At 40.4% G+C, this 26661-nt stretch overlaps 1 protein-coding gene across 1 annotated transcript in view; it reads left to right on the top strand.

The window, feature by feature from the left end:
- The first annotated feature begins 915 nt into the window (after positions 1 to 915).
- LOC134343948 (ADP-ribosylation factor-like protein 15) overlaps positions 916 to 26661 on the top strand; it is a 278874-nt gene continuing 253128 nt past the window's right edge. The window contains exon 1 of the mRNA XM_063042915.1: positions 916 to 1100. Within this exon, the coding sequence (XP_062898985.1) occupies positions 1089 to 1100 (12 nt within the window). The 5' untranslated portion in view covers positions 916 to 1088. The remainder of the gene's footprint in view (positions 1101 to 26661) is intronic.

Here is a 26661-nt window from a genome sequence, read left to right as displayed (position 1 = left end):
CCATTATCTGCTCCAGGTGACCGTGCTGATTTTTTACTTTGTTTATGTGTACACAGGATGAATTCCTCTGTCGATAACTATTAGGAGCTAATACGCAGTTTTATACCACTGTAGTACTACTGTTTATGTTCTAATTTGTTCTGTATTTCATTTAAATACATAATTTGTTACATGGTTTGGCTCTTTTTATACCTTTTTAAAACTATTTCCATGAAACTTTAACTAATTGGGCCAGCTGCTTTATCAGGCAAAAATGTACAGGTCCCGATGTGCTTCAATTGACTGGAATCTACTACACTACAGCATCAAAAACATGCAACACTGTCTTTAATAACTGCAAGGCATAATTTAGTCAGAGGGTCTTTAATCACAATCACACCTTTCCACCCAGCACGTTCATACCAACCAGAATACCCATCTACGTGAGTTCCATTTGTCCCTTTTGGCCCATAAACCTTTCCTATCAATGTAACCTTTCCTACCAAGTCTTTTAAATGGTTATTGTCCCCGCATCAATCACTTCCACTGTTCAGATGGATCCATTAACTCTGCTACCCTTTCCACAGATGCAGCCTGACCTATGGAGTGCTTCCAGCATTTTAAGTTTTAAATGTCATATTTCCAGCGTCTGCAGTACTTTTTTCCAAACAGAATTTTTAAACATCTGTAATGCAATTCCCACAGGCATTTATAAATGTCCCCCGGTGTAAAGAGCATCGCAAAGCCGATTTCCTCAGCACTCCTCAGAGCACGTGGTTTCACCAATTTACAGGGTTCGCGCCAGACTTCCGGCGTTGTTGAAGAAAACAGGCTTACGGCTGCGATCAGCTGACAACTTTACGTAATAAGGGCGTGGCTTTTGAAGGGTTAACTTCAACATTTCAGCCGCTAGGGATAAAGTACAGGCGAGGAAGTCTGTGGCGTCTGTGCGCAGGCAAGGGGAACGAGTTTTGCAGGCAGATCCCAGCAGCTGTCTGTTCTACCTCCGGGAGCTGTGAGCAGAACTTTGCGTACAGCATAATTCATATATCAAATACACACAAAAAAGGAAGACAGCAGTAGTTCGGACTTCGAAGTCGGGAGCCCAGATGGATTTTCTGGTATGTTTCTTTGCTTCCAGCTTGTTTAGTCTGTCATCAGTCTCCGCAGTTAAAAGCTGCAGCTAATCTTTTGGTACAAGTTGTCTGGCTGTTGTGGCCAGCAGTAAGTGGTGTGAATGAATGAGAATTCACTTGTTGTGACAAATTAATTTTCGGTCATTTAACGAATCATTGGTTTAAATTGCGGCGGTGCTTTGCTGGTTTCATTATAACGAGCTTTCTAACGATTTAAAGCAGACCTAAACCGAGGTTCCATCAGAATGCGGTTTTCGTATACATCACTAACATATGTTATTGCTAGAATGATCCCAATTGCTGTTTGAGAAGTGGAAGATTGAGGATCGTAAACGTATTTCACTTGAATATCAACCTGCATTTCATTTTGAGCTTGTAATTAGTTATGCGCTGACACCTTAAATTATCTGGATAAAAAATAAAATCGAAACGGCACTGCATTGTTCTATTCGTTGTTCTGATTCTCTTTAAAACTAACTGTCCATATGAATAAGACAGAATCGGTGGAAGATGAATCGTGATTATGTCGAGCATATTTATTTAGACACGAAGTCATTGGCAGCCTGACCTCGAGGTTTTCACTGGTCTCGTCGGTTGCCATTCGCAATAAGGTAGCTCACAAGTAGTCGGAAGTACCTAGGACGAGCAAAGCTGGCGAGTCGTTAAGCGCTATGAAAATAAAACATTTGTTAATGCACTTAGCATAGTGTTAGGTGTAGTTTTTCATTTATGGCTATCTTCAATAAAAACACACACAAAAACAAAACAAACAGGATCTTGACACAATAAGCCTTTTTTAAATGATTGCTTTGAAATAAATGTGAAAATGAACAGAAAAAAAGGTTTTTTTTTGCCCCAGCAATTGGGTCGAAGTTTTTTTAAAGGATTAGAACATGCATAGCTGTGATTTTCAGATATTCACTGGCAATCCTAAGACTATGATATCATATTAATAAAAGTTGAAACTAATTGAAACCAAGATGCCATTTAAAAATACAAACACGCAGACAGAAATAAATGCTGCCAGAGCTTATGGGGGGAAAAAAATGCCTTTGCTTTGAAAATTCTTATCTGATAAACCATCTTCTGCATGTGTTTGATTTGGAAGATTTTGTAGGCTATCTGTTCTGAGATGTATTAAAGGAGACCAAAAGCAGAAACCTATCTTCAAAATACACCCTAACATGCTTGTGTTTTATTCTGTATGGTGGAAGAGAGATTAATTTAAAAGAATTTTTGTAATTTGAGAAAATGTGCTAGTTAAGTCTTCATTGCCATTTAGTGTATCATCATAAATGGCATAATTTGTGCAAGATCCTATATTATGTTAGTACCAAAGTTAATCTGGGTAATTCCAATTCATGATAGTTGAGTAAAACAATCAAGTTAATAGCAATATTTTCCTGAAGGGGTAGAATTAGGAGTGACCTGAGATGCTGGTGTAGATTTGAAATGATAATTCCTGGTGCTGTGCTTAAAAAGCTCCAAGACTGATGTCACATGGAGTAAAGAGAATTACAGAGATACAAGAGAGAGGAGTTGGCCAGAATTGATTGGAAGAGAACAGTGGCAGGGATGATAGCAGTGCAGCAATGGCTGGAATTTCTGGAAGCAATTTGGAAGGCGCAGGGTATGTGCATTCCAAAGAGGAAGTATTCCAAAGGAAAGATGACATAACTGTGGCTAACAAGAGAAGTCAAGGCCAAAGAGAGGGCATATAATAGAGCAAAAATTAGTGGGAAGTTAGAGGATTGGGAAGCTTTTAAAAACCAACAGAAGACTACTGAGAAGGTGAAGATGGAATCCAAAAGTAAGCCAGCCAATAATATTAAAGAGTTTCTTCAGATTCATAGTGTAAACGAGAGGCAAGAGTAGATATTGGACCACTGGAAGATGATGCTAGAGGGGGCCAATGAAATGGCAGATGAACTGAATAAGTATTTTGCATCTGTCTTCACTGTGGAAGACACTAGTAGTATGGTGGAAATTCCAGGTGTCAGGGGTCATGAAGTGTGTGCAGTTACCAAAACTTGAGAGAAGGTTCTTGGGGAAACCATAAGGTCTGAATGTAGATAAGTCACCTGGACCAGATGTTGTACATGTCAGAGTTCTGTAAGAGGTGGCTGAAGAGATAGTGGAGGCATTAGTAATGATTTTTAAAGAATCACTAGATTCTGGCATGACTCTGGATGACCGGAAAATTGCAAATGTCACTCTACTCTTCAAGAAGGGAGAGGGGTAAAAGAAAGGAAATTATAGGCCTGTTAGTCTGGCCTCAGTGGTTGGGAAGATGTTGGAGCCCTTTATTAAGGATGAGGTGGCAGGATAGACAAAGGAGAATTGGTTAATGTTGTGTAACTGGATTCTCAGAAGGCATTTGACAAGGTGCCACACATGAGGCTGCTTAACAAGCTATGAGCCCATGGTATTACAGGAAAGATCCTAGCATGAATAAAATAGTGGCTGGTTGGCAAGTGGCAAGGAGTGGGAATAAAGGGGCAGTTTCTGGCTGGCTGCCAGTGACTAGTGGTGTTCCACAGGGGTCTGTGTTGAGACCGATTCTTTTTTTTATCTTGTATGTCAATGATTTTGATAATGGAACTGATAGCTTTGCTGCAGAGTTTGCAGATGATATGAAGGTAGGTGTTGGGGGTCAGGTAATTTTCAGGAAGTAGGCTACAGAAGGACTTAAATTAGGAGAAGGGACAAAGAAATGGCAAATGGAATAGTGTTGGGAAGTGTATGATCATGCACTTTGGTACAAGAAATGAAAGGGTTAACTGTTTTCTAAACGGACAGAAAATACAAAAAAAAACTGAGATTTAAAAAGTGACTTGGGAGTCCTTGTGCAGGATTCCCTAAAGGTTAATTTGCAGGTAGCGTCTGTGGTGAGGAAGGCAAATACAATATTAGCATTCACTTCAAGAGGACCAGAATATAAAAGCAAGGATGTTAGGTTGAGACTTTATAAAGCACTGGTGAGGACTCAGTTGGAGTATTGTGAGCAGGTTTGGGCAATTATCTTTGAAAGGATGTACTGAAACTGGAAAAGGTTCCAAGGAGGTTCACGAACATGATTCCAAGATATAATGACTTATCATATGAAGAGCGTTTGATGGATCTGGGCTTTATTCACTGGAATTCATAAGAATGAGGGGTGACCTCATTGAAACCTATCAAATGGTGAAAGGCCTTGTTAGTGGATATGGAAAGAATGTTTCCTATGGTGGGGAGAGTCTAAGACCACAGGACACAGCCTCAGAATAGAGGGGTGATCTTGTAGAATGGTGAGAAGGAATCTCTTTAGGCAGAGAGTGGTGAATTTGTGGAATTTTTTGCCACAGGCAGCTGTGGAGTTCAAGTCTTTGTGTTTAAGGCAGAATGTGATAGATTCTTGATTGGTCAGGGCATAAGCAGATATGGGGAAAAGGCAGGAGATTAGGGCTGGCTGAGAGGAAAAATAGATCAGCCATGATGAAATGGTAGAGCAGACTCAATGGGCCAAGTAGCCTAATTCTGGTCTTATGATCACACTAAATTTTGGAGGAACTCAGCGAGTCAGGCAGCATCAATGGAGCAACATAAACAGTTGATGCTTCAGGTCTCGGTCCTTCATTATGACTGGAAGGAAATGGGGAAGAAACCAGAATAAGAAGGTTGGGAGAAGGGGAAGGAGTACAAACTGGCAGGTAACAGGTTAGACCTGGTTGGGGGTGGTCTGTTAGAGATTGAAGTAAAAAGATAAAAGGGTGCACGCCAAGAGTTGCCACTTATCAGTGCCATTTTGTCATCAATTCCTGAATAGGCAGTGAAGCCACATACACTACCTCATTATTTTGCTAATTTTGTACTACTTTTTTCTTGTAATGTATAGTCTATTGTGTACTGCTACTGCAAAACAACATATTTCATGACATATGTCGGTGATATAAAACCTGATTCTGAAGGTGGGAAGTGATAAATGGAGGAAGTAAAGGGCTGAAGAAGGAATCTAATGGGAAAGGACAGTGGATCATGGAAGAAAGGCAGAGGAGAGGAACTAGAGGGAGATAATAGGCTGGTGAGAAGAGAAACTGTGAGAGCATAACCAGAACAGGGAATGAGAAAAGAGAAGGAGGGTTGGGGAGAAATTACTGGAAGTGAGAAAAATTGAGGTTCATGCCATCAGGTTGAAAGTTACCCAGAAGGAACATGAGGTGTTCATCTTTCAACTTGAGTTTGGCCTCATCATGGTATTGTAAATGTTTCTCGGATACCATCCTCATCATCATCCTTTTCAAGATTACTATTGTTGTTTCTCGGCATCCACATCACCGAGGACCTTGCGTGGTCTGCACACACCAGATGTGAGGAAGTTTGGTATGGGGCCCCCAAATCCTAAAAACTTTCTACAGGGGCACAATTGAGAGCATCCAGACTGGCTGTATCACTGCCTGGTACGGGAACTGTACTTCCCTCAATCGCAGGAGTCTGCAGAGAGTGGTGTGGACAACCCAGTGCATCTATAGTTGTGAACTTCCCATGGTTCAGGACGTAAGGACAGGTGTGTAAAAAGGATCACTGGGGACCTAAGCCATCCCAACCACAATCTATTCCAGCTGCTACCATTTGGGAAGAGGTACCGCAGCATACAAGCCAGGATCATCAAGCTCCTGGACAGCTTCTTCCACCAGGCCATCAGACTGCTGAACTCATGCTGATTTGAGTGTACTCTATATTATGTTGCCTATTTATTATAAATTATTATAAATTTCTATGATTGCACATTCAGATGGAGACGTAACAAAGATGTTTACTCATGTATGTGAAGGATGTAAGAAATAAAGTCAATTCAATTAAAATCCAATTCATGATCTCTGTAATTACACACTAAAGGTCTCGCTTTAAACGCAATGCCATTTGAAAGCATTGTTCCTCAATACCCATCTTTCTAGAAATTGCAGGCTGGAATACCACAAGAGAAATCATGTTGTGAAAAAAAGCTCAGTAACTAGGCAAAAATTTGCAGCTGAAGTATATAATGTAACAAATTGAGGTATCTGCCTGGATAGGAAAAGCAGAATATTGTTTAAATGCTGACTGATAACAGAATTTTTTGATACAAAGGAAATGCTCGATCTGTGTGCTGTGTGCAAGCTGTTTGCAAGGCAAATGGGAACATTGTTTATTGGAAAGAGGATAAATTTGTGTTGTAAGTATATGACAATGCTAAGAATGCACATGGAAAACTGCATAGTTCTGGAATATTTTTAATGATGAATGTATCTGCATTAGAGGCAGTTTGCAATAAGTTCAGTATGTTAATTCTTCAGATTAGGAGGTTTACTTATTAGGAAAGATTGGAGCTTTACTCAGTGAGTTTTAGAAGAATAAGATAATTACATTAAAACATTTTCTGTCCCCCATGGAGTTTGTTCTGGCTCACGGAACAATTCAAATCCTCCTTCTACATGTGCTCATTAGTTTCCTACCATCTGATATCTTTATTTTTGCACTCACTATCTGCACGAGGGATAATTGACAGTCGTAACTAACCTGACAATCAGTATGTCTTTGGATGTGGGATGAAACCAGAATACCTAGAGTTGTCACGTAAGATTAGAGAAGACTTGATGTTTACAGTTTGTTTGGGGGTGGGGGGGTGGGATTGAGAGTTGGGAGCAGACATTCTAAACAGGGGATTACCTATCCAAATTGGAAATGAGGAATTTATGGAAGTCTTGAGTCTTTAGAATGTTATACTTCATCTCAACAGAGGCCAAGTCACCTGTCACCTGTGTTCTGGGCTGAGATAAAGTGGATTTTTGGTCTGCAGTGGAACTGAGGTTAAGATTAAATCAGAACCTTCATCTTTTTAAATAGTGAAGTAAATGAAGGGTTATAAGGGCACCTGCTTTCTTCTGAATTAAAATTAAATCTTTTATCTGTTATCTATCCCTGCATGCAACTGAAAAGGTCATAAATGAGTAACAATTAGCCTGGTTAGTGAATTATGTTCACTATTAATTAGCGGTTAGTGAATTAGCCTGGTTAGCAAATTCAATAGGCTAAAAGGCAGGCTGTTGTTTCAAGGTTGACATCTTACTTTTACACGTTCAAATACACAACCCCCCACACATCACCTCCAGAATCCTGTTATGTATAGGTTTCATTTGGTTCTTTTTGCCTCTTTAATTGCAGCATCACATTTCAATGTATTCTGTTTTTATGTACCTGTGTTGTTACCTCTGCAAGCTATCAATGTTTTCTATGTGGCTATCTCTTCCTACAGTGTTTTCCTAGGTGATGTCAAAATTTAATTTTAGGGCAATGATACACTGTTCAGACACTTAGCTCTTCATTGATTCTGTACTCAGTTTCTTTGGGGTTTAATTCCAAAAGTTGCAGTTTTCCCAGTCAAATATCATTGCTGTGATAGAAACATAGAAAATAAGTGCAGGAGTAGGCCATTTGGCCCTTCGAGCCTGCACCGCCATTCAGTATGATCGTGGCTGATCATCCAACTCACAACCCTGTACCTGCCTTCTCTCCATACCCCCTGATCCCTTTAGCCACAAGGGCCATATCTAACTCCCTCTTAAATATAGCCAATGAACTGGCCTCAACTGTTTCCTGTGGCAGAGAATTCCACAGATTCACCACTCTCTATGTGAAGAAGTTTTTCCTCATCTCGGTCCTGAAAGGCTTCATCTTTATCCTCAAACTGTGACCCCTCGTTCTGGACTTCCCCAACATCGCGAACAATCTTCCTGCATCTAGCCTGTCCAATCCCTTTAGGATTTTATACGTTTCAATAAGATCCCCCCCTCAAGCTTCTAAATTCCAGAGGGTATAAGCCTAGTCGATCCAGTTTTTCATCATACGAAAGTCCTGCCATCCCAGGAATCAATCTGATGAACCTTCTTTGTACTCCCTCTATGGCAAGGATGTCTTTCCTCAGATTAGGGGACCAAAACTGCACACAATACTCCAGGTGTGGTCTCACCAAGGCCTTGTACAACTGCAGTAGTACCTCCCTGCTCCTGTATGTGAACCCTCTTGCTATGAATGCCAGCATACCATTCGCCTTTTTTACCGCCTGCTGTACCTGCATGCCCACTTTCAATGACTGGTGTATAATGACACCCAGGTCTCGTTGCACCTCCCTTTTTCCTAATCGGCCACCATTCAGATCATAATCTGTTTTTCTGTTCTTGTCACCAAAGTGGATAACCTCACATTTATCCACATTAAATTGCATCTGCCATGAATTTGCCCACTCACCTAACCTATCCAAGTCACCCTGCATCCTCTTAGCATCCTCCTCACAGCTAACACTGCCGCCCAGCTTCGTGTCATTTGCAAACTTGGAGATGCTGCATTTAATTCTCTCATCTAAGTCATTAATATATATTGTAAACAACTGGGGTTCCAGCACTGAGCCTTGCGGTACCCCACTAGTCACTGCATCTCTCTGTTCAATTGATTCTCCACTGATTCTCATGTCCATTTGCCAGTAGTTTGTTCTATGTCAGTTTTTCTAATATTCCTATCAATGTCTTGACATTGTATTGTTTTAGAAATTTAATAAACAGCAAAACCCTCCTACCTGGCATGTATTGGACTGGACAGATGCCACTTCATTATGTTGAAAGATAAGGTGTCAGCCTGGGCTGTCCCTCAGAGGATGTAATATTGCTTCTGCAGTGCCTGGTTCCTGGGAGCACTGGGTGAGTGAGGTTTTAGCTAGCTGGACTTGCATTTTAAGCACAAGCGGCCATTGTGGCTTCCTGCATAATTTTGAGCTGAATTACAGATGCTAAATGGAATTGTGTACAAGAGATGCTTAACAGGTCTGGTTAGTGTCTGTAGAGGGAGAAAGTAAATATTGAGTGGATGACTCAATTCTGTTGAAAATGTTTAGTATTTGTAGGTATAGTATGTATAATTGGCAAATTGGAAATTGTACACATCATGAACTAGATAAATTATGTAATATAATTCTGGTACCTTGTCATACCTGACACTGCTGTTTAGTCAATAGTTACTACCTTCAGTAATGTGCTGACCGCTATTAGGCAGGGGTACACTCTAGTGTAGTCTGGGGTGACGTACGTTTTATATTTTCTGTTTTTGGAACACTCTGCCACTCTGACTTTTTTTTGGAACGCTCTTGCTCTAGCGTGCTCTCTCTCTCTCTCTCTCTCTCTCGTGCTTATTTTCTCGTTCTCTCTCGCTATTGGTTGCTCTCACTCGCGCTCACTTTCTCGCTCTCGCGCTCTCTCTCTTGCGCTCGCTCTCTCACGCTCGCTCTCAAAAAAAAAATCAATTTCCAGAACATTGTATATAATTTGCGGGCATCAGGGAGCCACTATTAATTAGCGGGACACTCCCGGACCTTCCGGGAGAGGTGGGATGTCTGCACTTAGTTTTTTCCCAACTTTGACAACACAGGGAATTAGTTAATTAGGACACATGCAGACCAGTACATTTTAGGCCCAATTTAAGTGGATGCCAAAGTTTCATGGGACTAGCTAAAAAGGTATAATAAAGACAAACTACAGTTTAACTGAATAACAAGTTATGTATTTAAATTAAATGCAGAACAAACTAGAACACTATGAATACTACTACATTAATATAAAACAGTATTGATTCATCCAGCATACACTGCCGTGTTCTCTTGGTTATAAATGAACAAAATCAGCAGAGACACCTAGTGTAGGTAATGCAAACAACAGGAATTCTGCAGATGCTGGAAATTCAAGCAACACACATAAAAGTTGCTGGTGAACGCAGCAGGCCAGGCAGCATCTCTAGGAAGAGGTGCAGTTGACGTTTCAGGCCGAGACCCTTCGTCAGGACTAACTGAAGGAAAAGTGAGTAAGGGATTTGAAAGTTGGAGGGGGAGGGGGAGATCCAAAATGATAGGAGAAGACAGGAGGGGGAGGAATGGAGCCAAGAGCTGGACAGGTGATAGGCAAAAGGGCCTTCAGAGCTTGACGGGAGAAGCAGCGAGAGGCAGAGTCAATAAAATGTGAGTACCTGGGATCGTCAGAAGGTCCAAATTGAGAGGCTTGGAAATGAATCCTAAAGCCAACTGGAGTAAGTTGGCGACGGAGGCACGTTCCAAGAAAGGATGTATGGCTGTGATAGCGAGTCTGAGTCAAAGTGTGGTCGAAAAGTTAAAGAGCCGAAGAAATTACAGATGGGAAGCAGTGAGAGATGGTTTCACTGAACTCCCTTTGAAGAGAGGATCTAAACTTCTTCGGTGTAGGCATCACTGGAAGAGGCTTCGCAGTAGTGAATTTAAACGCAAACAACAGGAATTCTGCAGATGCTGGAAATTCAAGCAAATAATGATTGCCTTCATACAATACTATCAATGATTGCATCATCCAAATCTTCATTTTATTGTAATATTCAATACGATTGCTGATGCCTTCAATTTCTTTATAGTTCCTAAATTGCTGAAGTAGTGAAATTGTTTTATTTTATTTTCACTTCTGGCTGTTTCCAGCAGCACCAAATTGGAAACGGTAGTGAGCAAAACGGTTGTGAATTCTCTCCAACCAGCAGTGACAAAAATTGCAAATTTTTGAACATAAACACATGCAACATGCTCTTTTTTTAAAAAAAAAAGTTCACTGTAAGCATGGTGTGTCTAAAGGTTGCACAAGTGCATGCAACTGACGCTATTTAGAAACTGCTTGGCAATGGTCTCCTGCACCAAATAAGTGGTAGTGTCCCAATTAAACAAAGGGAATCCTGGCTATTTTCTTGATTTAGTTTTTGTTCTTTAAGTTGTGCCAAATAAGAGGCTGTCCTGATTAACTGATGGCCGAATTAACCAAATCCACTGTATGTTGTCTATAATCACCACAAGCCTATCTGTAAAAAGAAAGCTCAACCAGTGACAGCTTGTAGTTCAACCACTACACCAGTGATTATTGGTTGCCTTTATGCACAGGTATCATCAAATACAGGCAACACTAGACACATGTATGAGGTTATCTAGAAGGTATTGGGACTAACTTGGCACAATGTGTTTTCCTCGATATCAGTCCACAATGGAAAGTGCACTTGCATAGACAAAGCAAATGAAGCTGTAGGTAGATCATTGCTCAGAGTTGTGCTCCAAAGAGACCCATCTCTGACCTAACTAGATTGCCACACAGTGTATTAGTCTTGTGAAAACATGACAGTATACAGTCAACACTCAGCAAAGCTGAGCCGAATGACCAAGTTCTGCTGCTATATCTTATGGTATCAGAGTCCTTGCAAATGAAACGGATCCTTGCATCATGCAGATGTTTCTGTAAGAATGGTCTAAGCCATTTAATGGCTGAGCAAATGGAAAATCTATGGAAAAGATGGAATTCCACCTCAAGCCACTAAATATATGAATTCCTCTTCTAATGAGATACATTAGCTGCTTTCCTTGTGCTGAAAGAAAGGTGCATTCCCATAAGTTAATGTAACAACAATAGAGTCCCTCGTGAGAAGCAGTATTGACTGGAGTAACTGCGGCATCTTTGCTCTGCATCACATCCTTGGTGAGAGTTGCTCTGAATTTTAGCTCAAACAACAGGAATTCTGCAGATGCTGGAAATTCAAGCAACACACATCAAAGTTGCTGGTGAACGCAGCAGGCCAGGCAGCATCTGTAGGAAGAGGTGCAGTCGACGTTTCAGGCCAAGACCCTGACGAAGGGTCTCGGCCTGAAACGTCGACTGCACCTCTTTCTACAGATGCTGCCTGGCCTGCTGCGTTCACCAGCAACTTTGATGTGTGTTGCCTGAATTTTAGCTTCTGATCAGATCTGCTAACTGTCAACATGATCTTGAGGGAACTGCTGGGAAAATGCAGGGAACATGGAAAGAAACTGCATATTGCCTTGGATCCCAAATTTGAAGAAGGAGAGATGCTCTTACTAAAGCACAAGATTCTAAGGAAGATTGATAGAGTGGGTGCTGAAAGGTTACTTTCTGGGTGAGGATTTCTAGAATTTGGGAGCATAATATCAGAGCAAAGGGGTCATCCATTGTAGATGGAAATTGGAAGAATTCTGAGGGTTGTGCCTCTTGGGAATTCTCTACTCCAGAAAACTGTGAAGATAAAATTATTGAATATATTCAAAGATGAGATTGAACTATAAATGAAATATTTCACTGTATATTAACTTTGCTGTGCATTTACAGGTGGTTGCTTCAAAGTAAGTGAAAATGTTTCTTGCTTTGACCTTGTCATGTGTAAAAAGTCTATTTTTTATAGACGCTTGTTTTTTTTTAATTATAAAAGACATTGACTTAGTGTAGCATTAAATTTGGAGTAACGCAGAAATCTAGAGAAGCAGGTGTAGGCCGTTTGGTTTTTTAGCCTACTGCGCCACTCAATATGATCATGGTTGACCATGCCTTTAACCATTCGGTGCTAGCAAATTGCACTGCTTGTGTATTAAAAATGGCTTTTTACGGACAAGAGTAAGTAAGTTGGGAATCTTACTTGGGAATCTTACTTAAACTAAGCTGAAGAAACTATTCCAAAGCATCTTCCATTGATCGCATCAATCTGCCTCAGAAGCACACTGTACCATGGTTGCAGACATATCCATTGAAACTGGATAACGAAGGGAAAGATTGTTTCTTCAGCTGGACACTCCCAGCTCCTGACCACTAATGCTAGGGATTGGTCTTTATGACTTAAACATTTGCCTGGTGTCATGTGCAGTAGAATCAAAATTCCACAGTCGTCCTGTGACCTGACTCGTGCACTATCAAGATGACAGTGCCATAGTCTGTAGCATTCTGTTGACATTGACTCAATAGTTTGCAGTGTTGAACACAGTGATTGATTGTAGTTATTTATCTTTGTCACTGAGTGATTCACCAAATCGTGGAGTTCTAATGTCTGTGGTATTATGTATGTTTGTTTGTCCTTTGCATAATTAATTTTGTAGTTTCTAAACTGCCTTCTCTGGTTAGTTATTTCCAGTTTGATTTATTAACATGAAAAAATACACTTCTTGTAACTGTAGTATGTAGGGTCTTTGCTGAATCTGGATTGGTGGTGGTGGTATTAATTCCACTATGAATCCATGATACTACATTGGAGAAAAATAAAAATAAGTATTTCTGGATCTAATTCTGAGGGATAGAGCATAGGAATTTACCTTGTTTATATTCTGTGGATGGACACTTTCCATTTTATTGCCATTTAATAACCATGTTAATCTAGCTGCAAGACATATTTCCCTTTATTAACAGCACAATGGTCATTTTCAATCCAATTACTTGCCTTCTAATCTTTATGCAATAGCTATCATTTTGCAATGATATTATAAAATGTAACTGTCTTTACAGTACTTGAATTGTGCCTGCAAACATGCATACATAAACAACAGGAATTCTGCAGATGCTGGAAATTCAAGCAACATACATCAAAGTTGCTGGTGAACGCAGCAGGCCAGGCAGCATCTATAGGAAGAGGCGCAGTCGACGTTTCAGGCCGAGACCCTTCGTCAGGACTAACTGAAGGAAGAGTGAGTAAGGGATTTGAAAGCTGGAGGGGGAGGGGGAGATGCAAAATGATAGGAGAAGACAGGAGGGGGAGGGATGGAGCCGAGAGCTGGACAGGTGATAGGCAGAAGGGGATACGAGAGGATCATGGGACAGGAGGTCCGGGAAGAAAGACGGGGGGGGGTGACCCAGAGGATGGGCAAGAGGTATATTCAGAGGGACAGAGGGAGAAAAAGGAGAGTGAGAGAAAGAATGTGTGCATTAAAAAGAGTAACAGATGGGGTACGAGGGGGAGGTGGGGCCTAGCGGAAGTTAGAGAAGTCAATGTTTATGCCATCAGGTTGGAGGCTACCCAGACGGAATATAAGGTGTTGTTCCTCCAACCTGAGTGTGGCTTCATCTTTACAGTAGAGGAGGCCGTGGATAGACATGTCAGAATGGGAATGGAATGTGGAATTAAAATGTGTGGCCACTAGGAGATCCTGCTTTCTCTGGCGGACAGAGCGTAGATGTTCAGCAAAGCGGTCTCCCAGTCTGCGTCGGGTCTCACCAATATATGCTGCCTGGCCTGCTGCGTTCACCAGCAACTTTGATGTATGTAACATGCATACATAGTTGCAATGTATACAATCATAAATTATTTAGTGTATTTATGGTGAGCGTCAAGTGTTTTAAATAAACTATGCTATTGGCTCTTTAGCTAAAGTATAATGTATTTATTTGCTTAATCTATTCTGTATACTTCACATTTTTATTTAAAAAAAGTGATCATTTGGTCCAACAAGCTTGATGTTTCTAAATAATGTGGGTTTTCTCTCCTTGACTTCATCTAATTTCAACTTCTTTATTTCCTGGCACAATGTTGTACCAAGAAGTTTAGTGAACCATTTAAAGAGGATTTGCAAATTTTTATTTATGTCACACAACAATAACATAATGCTTGTTGCAACCTTGTGCTGAATTTGAAATAATAAACTTATAATTTACAGAGAATCATATACGATATCTGTCATTGGTGTAGTGTTAAAATATTTTGCACCTTCCCGTACAAAGAAACTCCTACTGCAAAGGGAAGCTGAAGGTCTGAAAATATGCCTAAAGCACTAGTCTGGCATGTGTAGTACAAAGACTGCTGCTGGGTGTGCCTATCATCGGTTACAGGAATTGCAATTTTAATGAACTAAAGTACTAAAATACTGATTTGATTATTGCAGTATATGAATCACTTAGCACTAAAAAAAAAGCCCTTTTGTTCTAAACAGTCAAACCTGTTTCCATAAGAATATAAAACATAGGAGCAGAATTAGTCTATCTGGCCAGTCAGAATCTGTTCTGCCATTCAGTCATGGCTGACTTATTATCCCTCTCAACCCCATTCTCCTGCCTTCTTCCCATAACATTACTATTCAAGAACTTATCAACCTTTGTTTTAAATATACTTAATGACTTGGCCTCCACAGTCGTTGTGGCAATGAATTCCACAGATTTACCACCCTCTGGCTAAATTTCATTTATTTTTTATTTGAACTTCCTCCATGTTTTGCATATTAGTATAATCTATATTCTCCTCTTCCTCATATTTGTCCACCTCCATTTTTAATGTATTCATCTTGTTGCTGTGAGTTGTTCTCCCTGATTACAGTGAACTGTACAATTTGGGAGTAGATCCTTCAGTCTACAATGTCTGTGCTGAACGCAATGCCAATTTAAACTAAATCTCTGTTGCTTGATGGAGGGATCCATGACCCTTCCATTTCCTGCATAGTCACGTATCTATCAAAAAACCTTTCTAAATGCTACTATTGTATGTGTTTCCACCTTTAGCCTGTCTTGAACACCTACCAACCTCCGCATAAAAAAAAAACAACATGCCTTGTGCAACATCTCCTTTAAACTTTTGCCCCTTCTCAACACCCTTTTGGTATTGAATTCTCTTCTGAAATCCCTGTTGAACTTGTTAACTGTTTTGTAATAATCTCCTCTGATCATGCACTCCACCCACAAGTGGAAACATTCTTTGTGCATCCACATTATTAAAAACCCTTTGAAATGTTGGTGTTAACTTCGTTGCATTTCTCCAGAGAAAGAAAACTTAGTATGACAAGGTGGTTGTACTTGGGTTTAGATGTATTACTTGGAACTTATCTAATTTAGAATAGTTTTTGGAATTTTGGCTTTGTGGCTCTGTTTGTGATTGATTTACTGTGGCCCTATTTGCCCTTGTTTTAAGAAGGATAATTTTGTATTCATTCCATGAATGCTGGCAAGGGCAATGTACAGTATATTGCTGTTGCCCAGGGAGCCTGCCAATGTGTTGACTTTAAGTAATTAGAAAACAGCAGGTTTCATTCCCTAAATCTTGACTTTTAAGACCCAACAACTTCATTGTCACTTTGTTTTTGTACTAGTGTCAGTGTCTTTCATTTGCAGAATTTCCAAAAATAAACTGGAATTGTCCAACTCCCTTAAGATGGCATTCAATCCAATTCTGAAGCAAGCAGAACGAAAGATGCCCTAGCATTGATAGATTGCTTTTTGTGTCCCTTTTTAGGACATTTCAATGAACTTTATAGCCATAAAAATGTTTTTAAACATGTTTGTCACATTCTCTACGTTGTAACAGTGACTACAGCTATCTTGCACACAAACCTCCCACAGACAATTGTGTGATAGTGACTGAATTATGGTATTTTTGAAGGACAAGTATTGGGCAGGAGAACAGGATTAGCTTCCACGCTCCTTGCGATAGGATGGTTATGAGATCTCTTGCATCCATCTGAGAAAACAAGATGGGTCCATAATGCAGCATCTGGAAAATATAAACACTGGTGGTGTTAAATATTCTGTCTTGAATGTTTTTTTAAATTGTGCAAACAAAAGTAAGCAAGTGGCTTCAGAACTGAAGTATTATGCAAACGTGAAGCCACATGTCACTGCAGCTGGAGCAGGCCCCAATCTCAGTTCCTCCAAAGGCCAAGTAAACGCTGCGAGACCACCTGGTTTAATGCCAGGTATCACCGCAGCTGGAGCAGGCTCAGCCTCTGTTTAGTGTGCAGCTCCGTAAACATCGTGGAACAGTGAGCAGACCGGGCTGAACCTGCCCTTGCCTCGCCTCCGGTTCTGACACCCAACCTTTTTAATCTGGCCTAGCCCTTAAATCGTCCAGACATCAGGTCGTTCCTTGGTCCTGGACCACTCTGGGGCCTGAACCACACCACCACGATTCGGCACACATCCCAACCTTTCTAGTTTGGCCCAGCACTTAAATCAAGTCAAGTTAAGTTTACTGTCATTTAACTATATAGAAATAACCATCTGATGTATAAAGAAATGAGACAAGCTTTCTCCAATCCAGTGTATAAAGCGCAGTACTTACACGTAATACACATAACACACAAATGAAGGTGAGGATAAAATCTACAGATGAATCACACATAAATAACAAACTAAAGTGCATTAATATTAAACATTGTAGGGTACAGAACAGTGACACTTTGAACATGATGTGGCAGGGAGTTCAGAGGTCTGGGGGATAAAACTGGTTTGTTTTTATGAATCATAGTCTCCTGCCTGATGGTAGAAAGTCAAAATGGATGCTGGATGGATGGGTGAGGTCCTTAATAATGCTAAGGGCCCTGCAGTATGCAGCACTCCTGATAAATATCCCTATGATCCTCCCATCGGTTCTCAGTCTTTTGTAGGGACTTCTAGTCCGATGCCTGATTGCTCCATACCAGAAGGAGATGCAACTTTTCTGGACGTTCTCAATGGTGCTCCTGTAAAATGCAGTTAAGGTTGTGGGGGGCGGGGGGTATGAAACAGTCTTGCTTGCTTGCTTCAATCTTCTTGGGAAGTGGAGGCGCTGTTGTGCCTCCTTGTACAGGGAGGAGATATTAAGGGATGAGCTGAGATCATCCGTGATGTGAACTCCCAGGAACTTGGTGCACTGAACCCGGACTTCGGGACTTTCCTCGCTCTCAGGGATGTCACGACTCTTCCTCGACCCGGCCTTTGCTTTCCTCCTTGGCACCTCCACTTCTGCCTCTGCCTCCACCACTCGCCTCTCCATTGTTGGCATTGATTGTTATTAATGAATTGATTAATGAAGTGTTATTAGTAAAGTATTTAGTAGTTTTGTTTTATTTTTGCCACCAATGAGTAGTCACTGGGCATCATCTTGTACTGGAAATTACAGAATGTAAATTGAACTCTGTATTAATAAAAATGCTATAAGAAATGACCGACTTCTGTGAAGTTTGAGACAACTTGTTATTTGGTTATATGGCATGATTTTGAACTGAAGCCTGGTACGTTTCAGTTTAATAAAATGCTGTGGAAAAATTACTATAACTAAAAAAAAAAATAACTTGTTTCTGTGTTATTCTAGGAAAGTTTCAAATAATCATGAAAAGTTATCAATTTATCACCCAACCATTGTGAATGATGTATGCATTTTGATGAATTTGCATTCTCTAACCTGTATAGATTTTTTGAATCTTTTTAAATAAAAACCAATAAAAATGAGTCATGTTAAGTAAATGGTAATTGTAATTTAAACTACAGGTGTATCCATAATGAAAAAGCAGTAGATACTCAAATGTATTTTCTCCAGTGTGAGATCTATAAGATGCTGATAGGCTTTCTTCAGCAGCAGAAGAACAGGTTGCTGAGATCCATGCCGAATAAATATTTGATTCTGATTTAGAAACACAGAGGAGCAGGAACAGCCCTTTCAACTGTGATTCAATACAATTGGAGCTGATCCTCTATTTTAGTACAATATACCTGCTTTCTCCCCGTATCCTTCTATAGACTCATACGGCCAGATTTGAGAACAGCTTCTTTCCAACTGTGGTAAGACTGCTGAACGGATCCTTACCCGGATCTGCGCCGTACCCTCCAAATATCCGGATCTGCATCTCGGTTTTTTTGCACTACCTTACTTTCCATTTTTCTATTTTCTATTTATGATTTATAATTTAAATTTTTAAAATTTACTATCGATTTGTAATCCAGGGAGCGGGAAGCGCAGAATCAAATATTGCTGTGATGATTGTACGCTCTGGTGTCAATTGTTTGGCGACAATAAATTATGAAGTATAAATTTATATATCTATTCAAATATATTTAATAGTCCTGGCTGCCCGTCTTTCCTTCTGGAGAAAGCAAAACTGGGAATTCTGTCTTTGGAGTGAAGAAATTTCATCCAATTTTACTCAATATCTTGAAACTGTGATGCTTTATCACGGGATAAACCGCCTCATCACATCCAGTCTATCTAGCTAGTGTCAACAGCATCAAATGTGGCGTCTGGCTGATGATGTGGGAAATTTCCCTGTTTCATCCCACTGAGAAGAAGCAGGATGAATGCAAGTAGCTGTGCTTTGGTAAATTAAATCAGTGCAGGATTTGCATAGTAAATGTCCCCAAAGGCATTTTCAATCTCTCGTGGCTAAAGTCAGAAGTTCCCACCTAATTCAAAGAGCAGCAATTGTATCAGTGCCGAAGAAGAGCACAGTGAACTGGCTTAAAATCTATCGTCCAGCAGCACTCACATCTATGGTGACGAAGTGCTTTGAGAGGTTGGTTATAGCTAGAATCAACTCCTGCCTAAGCAAGGACCAGACCCACTACAATTTGCCTAACGCCACAACATGTCCTCAGTAGGTGTGATCTCATTGGTTCTTCATATGGCCGTGGATCACCTGAATAATACTAATGCTTATGGCAGGGTGCTGTTCACTGACTAAAACAGTAAACAGTGTTTAACACAATAATTCATACAGTTCTGATCAAACAGCTCGAAAGGTTGGGCCTCCTAACCTCTGTTTGCAACCGGATCCTCAACAACTTCACCGGGGGAGCACAGTCTATGTGGATCAGAAATGACATCACCACCTCGCTGATAATTGATGTGGTGCACCTCAATGTTTTGTGCTTGGCCCACTGTGTGACTAGGCACAGTTCAAATGCCATGTATAAATATGCCAATGGCACAACTTTTGTTGGCAGAGTTTCAGATGGTGATGAGAAGGTGGGCAGGAACAAGCCAGGTCAGCTGGTTGAGTGGTGCCATGGCAATGACCTTACACTGAACATCAGGAAGACCAAAGAATTGATTGTGCACTTCAGAAAGGATAAGACAAGGGCACATATACCACTCCTCACTGAAGGATCAGAAGTGGAAAGGGTGACCAGTTTCAAGTTGCTGGGTGTCAGCATTTCTGTGACTCTATCTTGGGCCCAACATATCAATGCAGTTACAAAGGATGCATGACAGCGGCTAAATTTCATTAGGAATTCGAGTTGATTACAGAATGTAAATCTCCAAACCAATTGCTGGTAATCAAATGTCCATGCCTGGTGTCTCTGGGCTGGTGAGTCTGCACCCATGCCACCTCCTGCCCCTGGCACTCTGCCACCTGTCCTACATCCCTCCTGCAGCACTCCACCCTCACCATTCCCAACATCTTCTGCTCCTGCAAGATTTACAAACTTGCTCTCTACTCCACGTTGACAATACTGTACATGGCATTATATAATATCCTGAAATTAGTTTTCTTGCAGGTACTCACAGTGGAACAAAGAAATACAATAAAATCAATGAAAAACTACACACAAATACTGATGTTGCCATAGACTATCTTGAGGTTAATTTTCTTGCGGGCATTTACAGGAGAAAAAAAAAGTAGATTTTTACAAAAACTTGTACATGAATGGGCAAATACTCCAACTAATGGTTACAATTATAGGAAATACAAAGGAGAATGATTGTGCTGTTTGGAAGTCTGTCACCTCTGTGACAAAACATCTCCTGCAAGAGTTCCTCAGGGTAGTGTCCCAGGCCCAGCCATTTTCAGATGCTTCATTGATAACCCTTCAATTGGAATTCCAGAAGTAGGAATGTTTGCTGATTGCACCATGTTGACACCATTTCATAGGAGTGTGATGGGAAATCTCCACTTGCCTGGACAGGTGCACCTTCAACAAGTTCAACATATCGGCCCACTTGATAGGCACCCAATCCATGCCAATAACTTGCTCCACAATTGACTCATGGTAGCAGCAGTTTGTACAATGTGCTGCAGCAACTGACCAAGCCTCCCTAAACAGCTTCTACCAAACCCACTCCCTCCACCAACTATGAGGATACGTTGGCAAAAACATGGGAACACCACCTCCTATAGGAGCAGGAGTCGGTCATCTGGCCCGTCGAACCTGCTCCGCCTTCGATAAGATCATGGTTGATCTGGCTGTGGACTCGTCTCCACCTACCTGCCTTTTCCGCACAACCCTTAATTCCCCTACAATGCAAAAATCTATCCAACCTTGTCTTAAGTATATTTACTGAGGTAGTCTCCACTGCTTCATTGGGCAGAGAATTCCACATATTCAACACTCTGGGGGAAAACAGTTCCTCCTCATCTCCGTCCTAAATTTACTCTCCCAAATCTTGAGGCTATGTCCCTTAGTTCTAATCTCACTTACTGGTGGAAACAACTTTCCTGCTTCTATTTTATCTATTTCTTTCATTGTTTTGTATGTTTCTATAAGATCTCCTCTCATTCTTCTGAATTCCAGTGAGTACAGTCCCAAGTGACTCAATCTCTCCTCATGGTCTAACCACTCGCCATGTCTGGAATCAAACTAGTGAACCTCCTCTACACTGCCTCCAAATCCAGTATATTCTTCCTTGAGTGACGAAATCAGAACTGCATGCAGTTCTCCAGATGTGGCCTACCCTGTACAGTTGCAGCATAACCTCCCTGCTCTTAAATTCAATCCCTCTAGCAATGAAGACCAACATTCCATTTGCCTTCTTGATGGCCTGCTGCACCTGCAAACCAACCTTCTGTGATTCATGCACAAGCAACCTTTTACTATTTGAATAATAATCTGTTCTTCCAGTTTCCTTCCAAAGTGGATGACCTTACATTTACCAACATTGTACTCATTGTACTCACTTAACCTATCTATATCTCTCTGCAGATTTTCCATACCCTCTGCACAATTTGCTTTTCCACTCAATTTAGTGTCATCAACAAACTTGAATATACTAAATACGGTCCCCTCTTCCAGATCGTTAATGTCGTCCTCCAAAATGTACACCATAATGACTTGGAAAATTGTATTGTCATTCCTCCATTGTCATTGTATCATAATCCTGGAATTCTCAGATCAAAAGATGGATGTTAGAAAAATGGAGGGCAATGTAAGAGGGAACATTTAGATTGACCTTAGAGTAGGTTAAAATGGAGAGTATGAACAACGTGGTATGCTATACATTCCATGTTCCTTTTTGAACAGCACGGTGATATACCTATCCTACAAAGACTGCAGGTGTTCAAGAAGATAATTCAACATCACCTTCTCAAAGGGCAACCTGGGATAGGCCTCTAAAGTGTGGCTCAGCTCAGGAAGTCTACACCTCTTGAATGAATAATTTTTTTTAAAAAAACACTCAATTTTGTACATTTCAATGAGATTCCCTCTTGATTTTCCAAAATTGTAGTTAATATACTATTTGCCCAATATCTCATAGAATAGTCCTGCCATACCAGAAGTTAATATATTGTACCTTTAGCTACATTTCCCTCTAAAATTGAGTAAGGAGACAGACATTGCAACAGTACTCCAGGACACATCTTGCCCAGGCTCTAATTCATTGCCACGGGACATTCAAACATTCATATTCCTGTAGAGAAAAAACTTTTCAACTGAAGACTAGCCATTTTTATTTTATTTCAAAAATATGCATAGATGCAGTCATTACACTTCCTAGAGTTTATTGTACTCATCAATTTAATTCACTCTGCGGTGCATCAGTATCACTCGTGTTGCTTCATTAAACAATGCATGTGTGAAGGCTTTAAGAGGCTGCTACAAAGCCTCTGTTTAGTGGCAGTAGGACCTTTAGGTACTTCTCCACAAAATCTGCAGCAAGAGTCAGTGCTTCCCTCAGCATGTACTCCTGCACCTCAAAATTTGCCAGTCAGTGGCTATCAGTTGCAGAAATTTGCTTACACTGGGCAAACCAAAGGTGCATTTTCACTAAGTTGTTCATTCAGCATTGGTTAATGTTTGTCTTAGTACGTGTAAGTGGGAATGGCATAGATCGGTGTCTTCTGTTTCCCATCTGCTTGAGGCATTCCAGACCTTAGCAAATGTAGAGTCCACAAGAAACTGCATAGCAGCGATTTCAAGGGTAGCGTGTGGTCAGAACGAGAATTATCTACACGGGATCAATATAATGGAAAGCATCCCTCTCACTGCCGATGTAGCAAGATCTTGGTGTGTGTTTGTGAATTCTGGCAGCTGGTTGTCTTGCCAAATAACCATGTAGGCCTGGTTGGGAAATTGCCTCACAGGAACCACAGTTTTGCCATGGGGCCTTCAGGCCATTCTGTGCTGACCACTGCCTGCCTGATGGACCTATGGACAAGGCATTTCTCTCCAGAAATTTTTCTATATGGACAAGTAGTGCAGCAACGTCCAACTGAATGGAACCTTACACAGGGACAAAACCAGGGCTTTTGCTTCCAATACTGGAAATAGTTTAAAAATGTCAGCACTTAAGTAACATTTTTTTTTATCCATACTCTGGCTCTACGCAGCCACTAACAAATGTGACATTAAGACTAAGTTGAGTTTTTATTTTTCACCCCTTTCTCATACATTATGATGTAATGAACACAGTGTTTGGGATCTCCAAATGAAATGGAAGATGCCTTGGGTGATTAGCATAGCAGCACAATGGGATATGAACCACCTACAGCAACACCAGGAGGACCTTGCAACTGATGACCAGATTCTTACCTGCCAATGAGAGGGAGTGCAGCTCTCAGATTCCCAATCTCTCATTCACCTTTGCTATCCAGCCCATGCTTGCCTGATGTTCTGACTCCTCTAAGTCAAATTCCCAGCACCTCCGTATGGTAGGCCTGATGGTGAATGGAACAAAGGCTCAGTTGGTTGCTAAAGAACATGGCTTCACGTTGTGATGATTGACTCTGACCCCACATTATCTGTGAACCGACTGTGAGTCCGAGCAGAAGAGAGTAACATTGACCATACACCCTTTTTGCCACCTTATGTGCTTTCTATCTTGTACGTTTACTTTCAGTGACTGGTGTACAAAGATCCTGTTGAAGGGTCTTAGTCTGAAACATCGACTGTTCTCTTTTCTATAGATGCTGCCAGGCCTGCTGAGTTTCTCCAGCATTTTATATGTGTTACTTGGATTTCTAGCATCTGCAGATATTCTCTTGTTTGTGATGAGGTTACCCAGATCTCTTTTGTTTCATCTTTTTCCAATTTTTTAACATTTCAATGATACCAAACAGTTTTGTCTACTGACTTTTGGTTATTTTTGAACATTAGAATAAGTTCTTTGGATACTTAAAAGCCCTGATGCAAGGATTTGACTTGAAACATGTAAACCCGCTCTGCCCTACAGATGTTGCTCTACCTGTGAATTCCTCCCAGCAGATTGTTGCTCCAGAACCCAACATCTGCAGCATCTTGAGTCTCTGTTTACAACTTGTTATTTACATTATCTGGTGCTCATTAATTACATTCACATGTGACAAAGTGCTGAAGGTCGTCCTGATGTTACAGAAACTCAAAGCATATAAAATTGTTTACTTTTTCAAATTAATGTTTAAATATCTTGAAAAATACAATAAATTGATCTCTTTTTGGCTTATTAAATGTAATGTCTTTTATTTAACATCAGTTTTAAATGTCTTTTATTCACAGGAGTTGTAGACAATTCACTTATCACAGATTTCTGGAGTTACATTAAAGTATCGGGCAAATCTGTTATTTCCATTAAATAGTTTTTTTTGTTTTTTTTTCCTCTCTCCCAGTATTTTCCAAAGATGAACCATTTGATATTTTGTAACCACTTAATATGTAGGTAGATTATTTTGTATGACTTTTGGCATAATTAGTGCCAACTGATATCTGTTCTGTCAGATAAATTTAGAGTAGAATGTGCATCCTGTTTTTCTTTTTTGTTCCCTCCCTTATATTGTTAAATACATGTATTATAGGAAACTGAAGTGCTGTTTGAAATGGAAAATGATTGATTCCCACAGTAGCACTTGAGAAGAATAACACTGAGACTCAAATATATTCATTGGTATATTTAGATTTAGAATGTTCTTCAAATGTAGATTTGTTCAAAGGCTTTTTAAAATTTTATGGAAAGTGGTTTGTGACAAGGATTTTAAACTCTGATCTTGATGTCAGTATGGTAGTAAAGGAGAGTTTTTTGAAGTGAGAGCTTCTCTGCTGTATTGTGAGTATGTGATTGTTGGTAATTGGAGTTTTTGTAACACTTTAAAAACAGGACAAGGCATGATGTGTTGACAGCAGCAGTGTTGTATTGCATAAAGTGTATAATCTTGAGGCTAAGCAAGACCCTCATTTGCATTGTCATGAAGCTAATGACCAAATTTGTTCAGAAATATTGAAGGTCAATTAAAGAGTACAACATATGTTTATTGGAAAATAAGTTGGGAAGCAAATAAAACAGCAGGCACTGGATTCTGAAACAGAAATGAAGGAAGAACTCAAGCCAGTCAAACACCATCTGTTAAAAAGAGATCTATCAATGTCTAGATCAGCAACCGCCCCCCAGAACTGGAGAAAGTGAAAGGTTTAACACTTTGGGAGCAGAGTTCAGGGAGGAGTAAGGTGCACGACAAAGCCATATATATGGGGATGGGTTAAAATGAATCAGGTACTTCAGGTAAACTCCTTTTATCAGGCTTGTGCTCTTTCTCACCCTTTTTTTATTGCTAATTGTCAGTAATCATTCTCTTCAGCATTTGGTGTGGCTTGTCAGTTCTCCAATCTCTCAAACACCTTTACTTTCACTTTCTGCTGTCAAGCCTGTTCAGATGGATTTTATTGCATTCCCATTTGATTTGGTAGGCTGCCTCTAATTAGTTTGGCAAATAGAACCTTGTTAAACACAGCGAAGAACCATGTGAACTGTATGCTTGATTAATTTAAACACAAGATAATGCAGATGCTGGAAATCTTGAATACAGAGTGCTGGAGGAACTCAGCAAGTCAGGCAGTATCTATGGAGAGAAATAAACATTTGACATCTCAGGCTGAAACCCTTTATTAGGACATGTTGCTGTGTTCCGCACTTTGTACTCGTGTTTGATTAATCTGTGCTTTCAAAAATGATGTATTCAATATATTATCAAATTTTTGGTTAATCATTGGCCAATTGATACTTAATGACTTGATCTATCCCTTTCCCCTTTTTTTAAAATAATGGGGCCGCTTTGGCAGTTTTTTTACTTGTATAGCCAGAGAGGTGAAAAATGATGATCAGAGGCTGCGATATTGCCCCTTGCTTCTGATGAGAAACTTTGGGATACTGGAGATATGAGAAGCTGGTGATTTTTATCTGTTATTAAGGTTAAGATGTTAAGATATAAGCATGCAGGTACAGCAGGCAGTGATGAAAGCTAATGGCATGCTGGCTTTCATAATGGGGAATTGAGTATAGGAGCAAAGAGGTCCTTCTTGCAGTTGTACAGGGCCCTGGTGAGGCCACACCTGGAATATTATGTGCAGTTTTGGTCTCCAGATTTGAGGAAGGACATTCTAGCTATTGAGGGAGTGCAGCTTTGGTTCACGAGATTAATTCCCGGGATGGCAGGACTGTCATATGTTGAAAGATTGGAGCGACTGGGGTTGTATACACTGGAATTTAGAAGGATGAGAGGGGATCTGATTGAAACATAAGATTATTAAGGGATTGGACACGCTACAGGCAGGAAACATGTTCCCGATGTTGGGGGGAGTCCAGAACCAGAGGCCACAGTTTAAGAATAAGGGGTAGACAATTTAGAACGAAGTTAAGGAAAAACTTTTTCACATAGAGGGTTGTGGTTCTGTGGAATACTCTGCCTCAGAAGGCAGTGGAGGCCAATTCTCTGGATTCTTTCAAAAAAGAGTTAGATAGAGCTCTTAAAAATAGCAGAGTCAAGGGATATGGGGAGAAATCAGGAAAAGGGTACTGA

Source organism: Mobula hypostoma, chromosome 3, assembly GCF_963921235.1.
Source record: "Mobula hypostoma chromosome 3, sMobHyp1.1, whole genome shotgun sequence".
Taxonomy (NCBI): Eukaryota; Metazoa; Chordata; class Chondrichthyes; order Myliobatiformes; family Myliobatidae; genus Mobula; species Mobula hypostoma.
The sequence above is the reverse complement of the archived record's forward strand: the minus strand, read 5'-3'. Positions and strand labels throughout refer to the sequence as shown.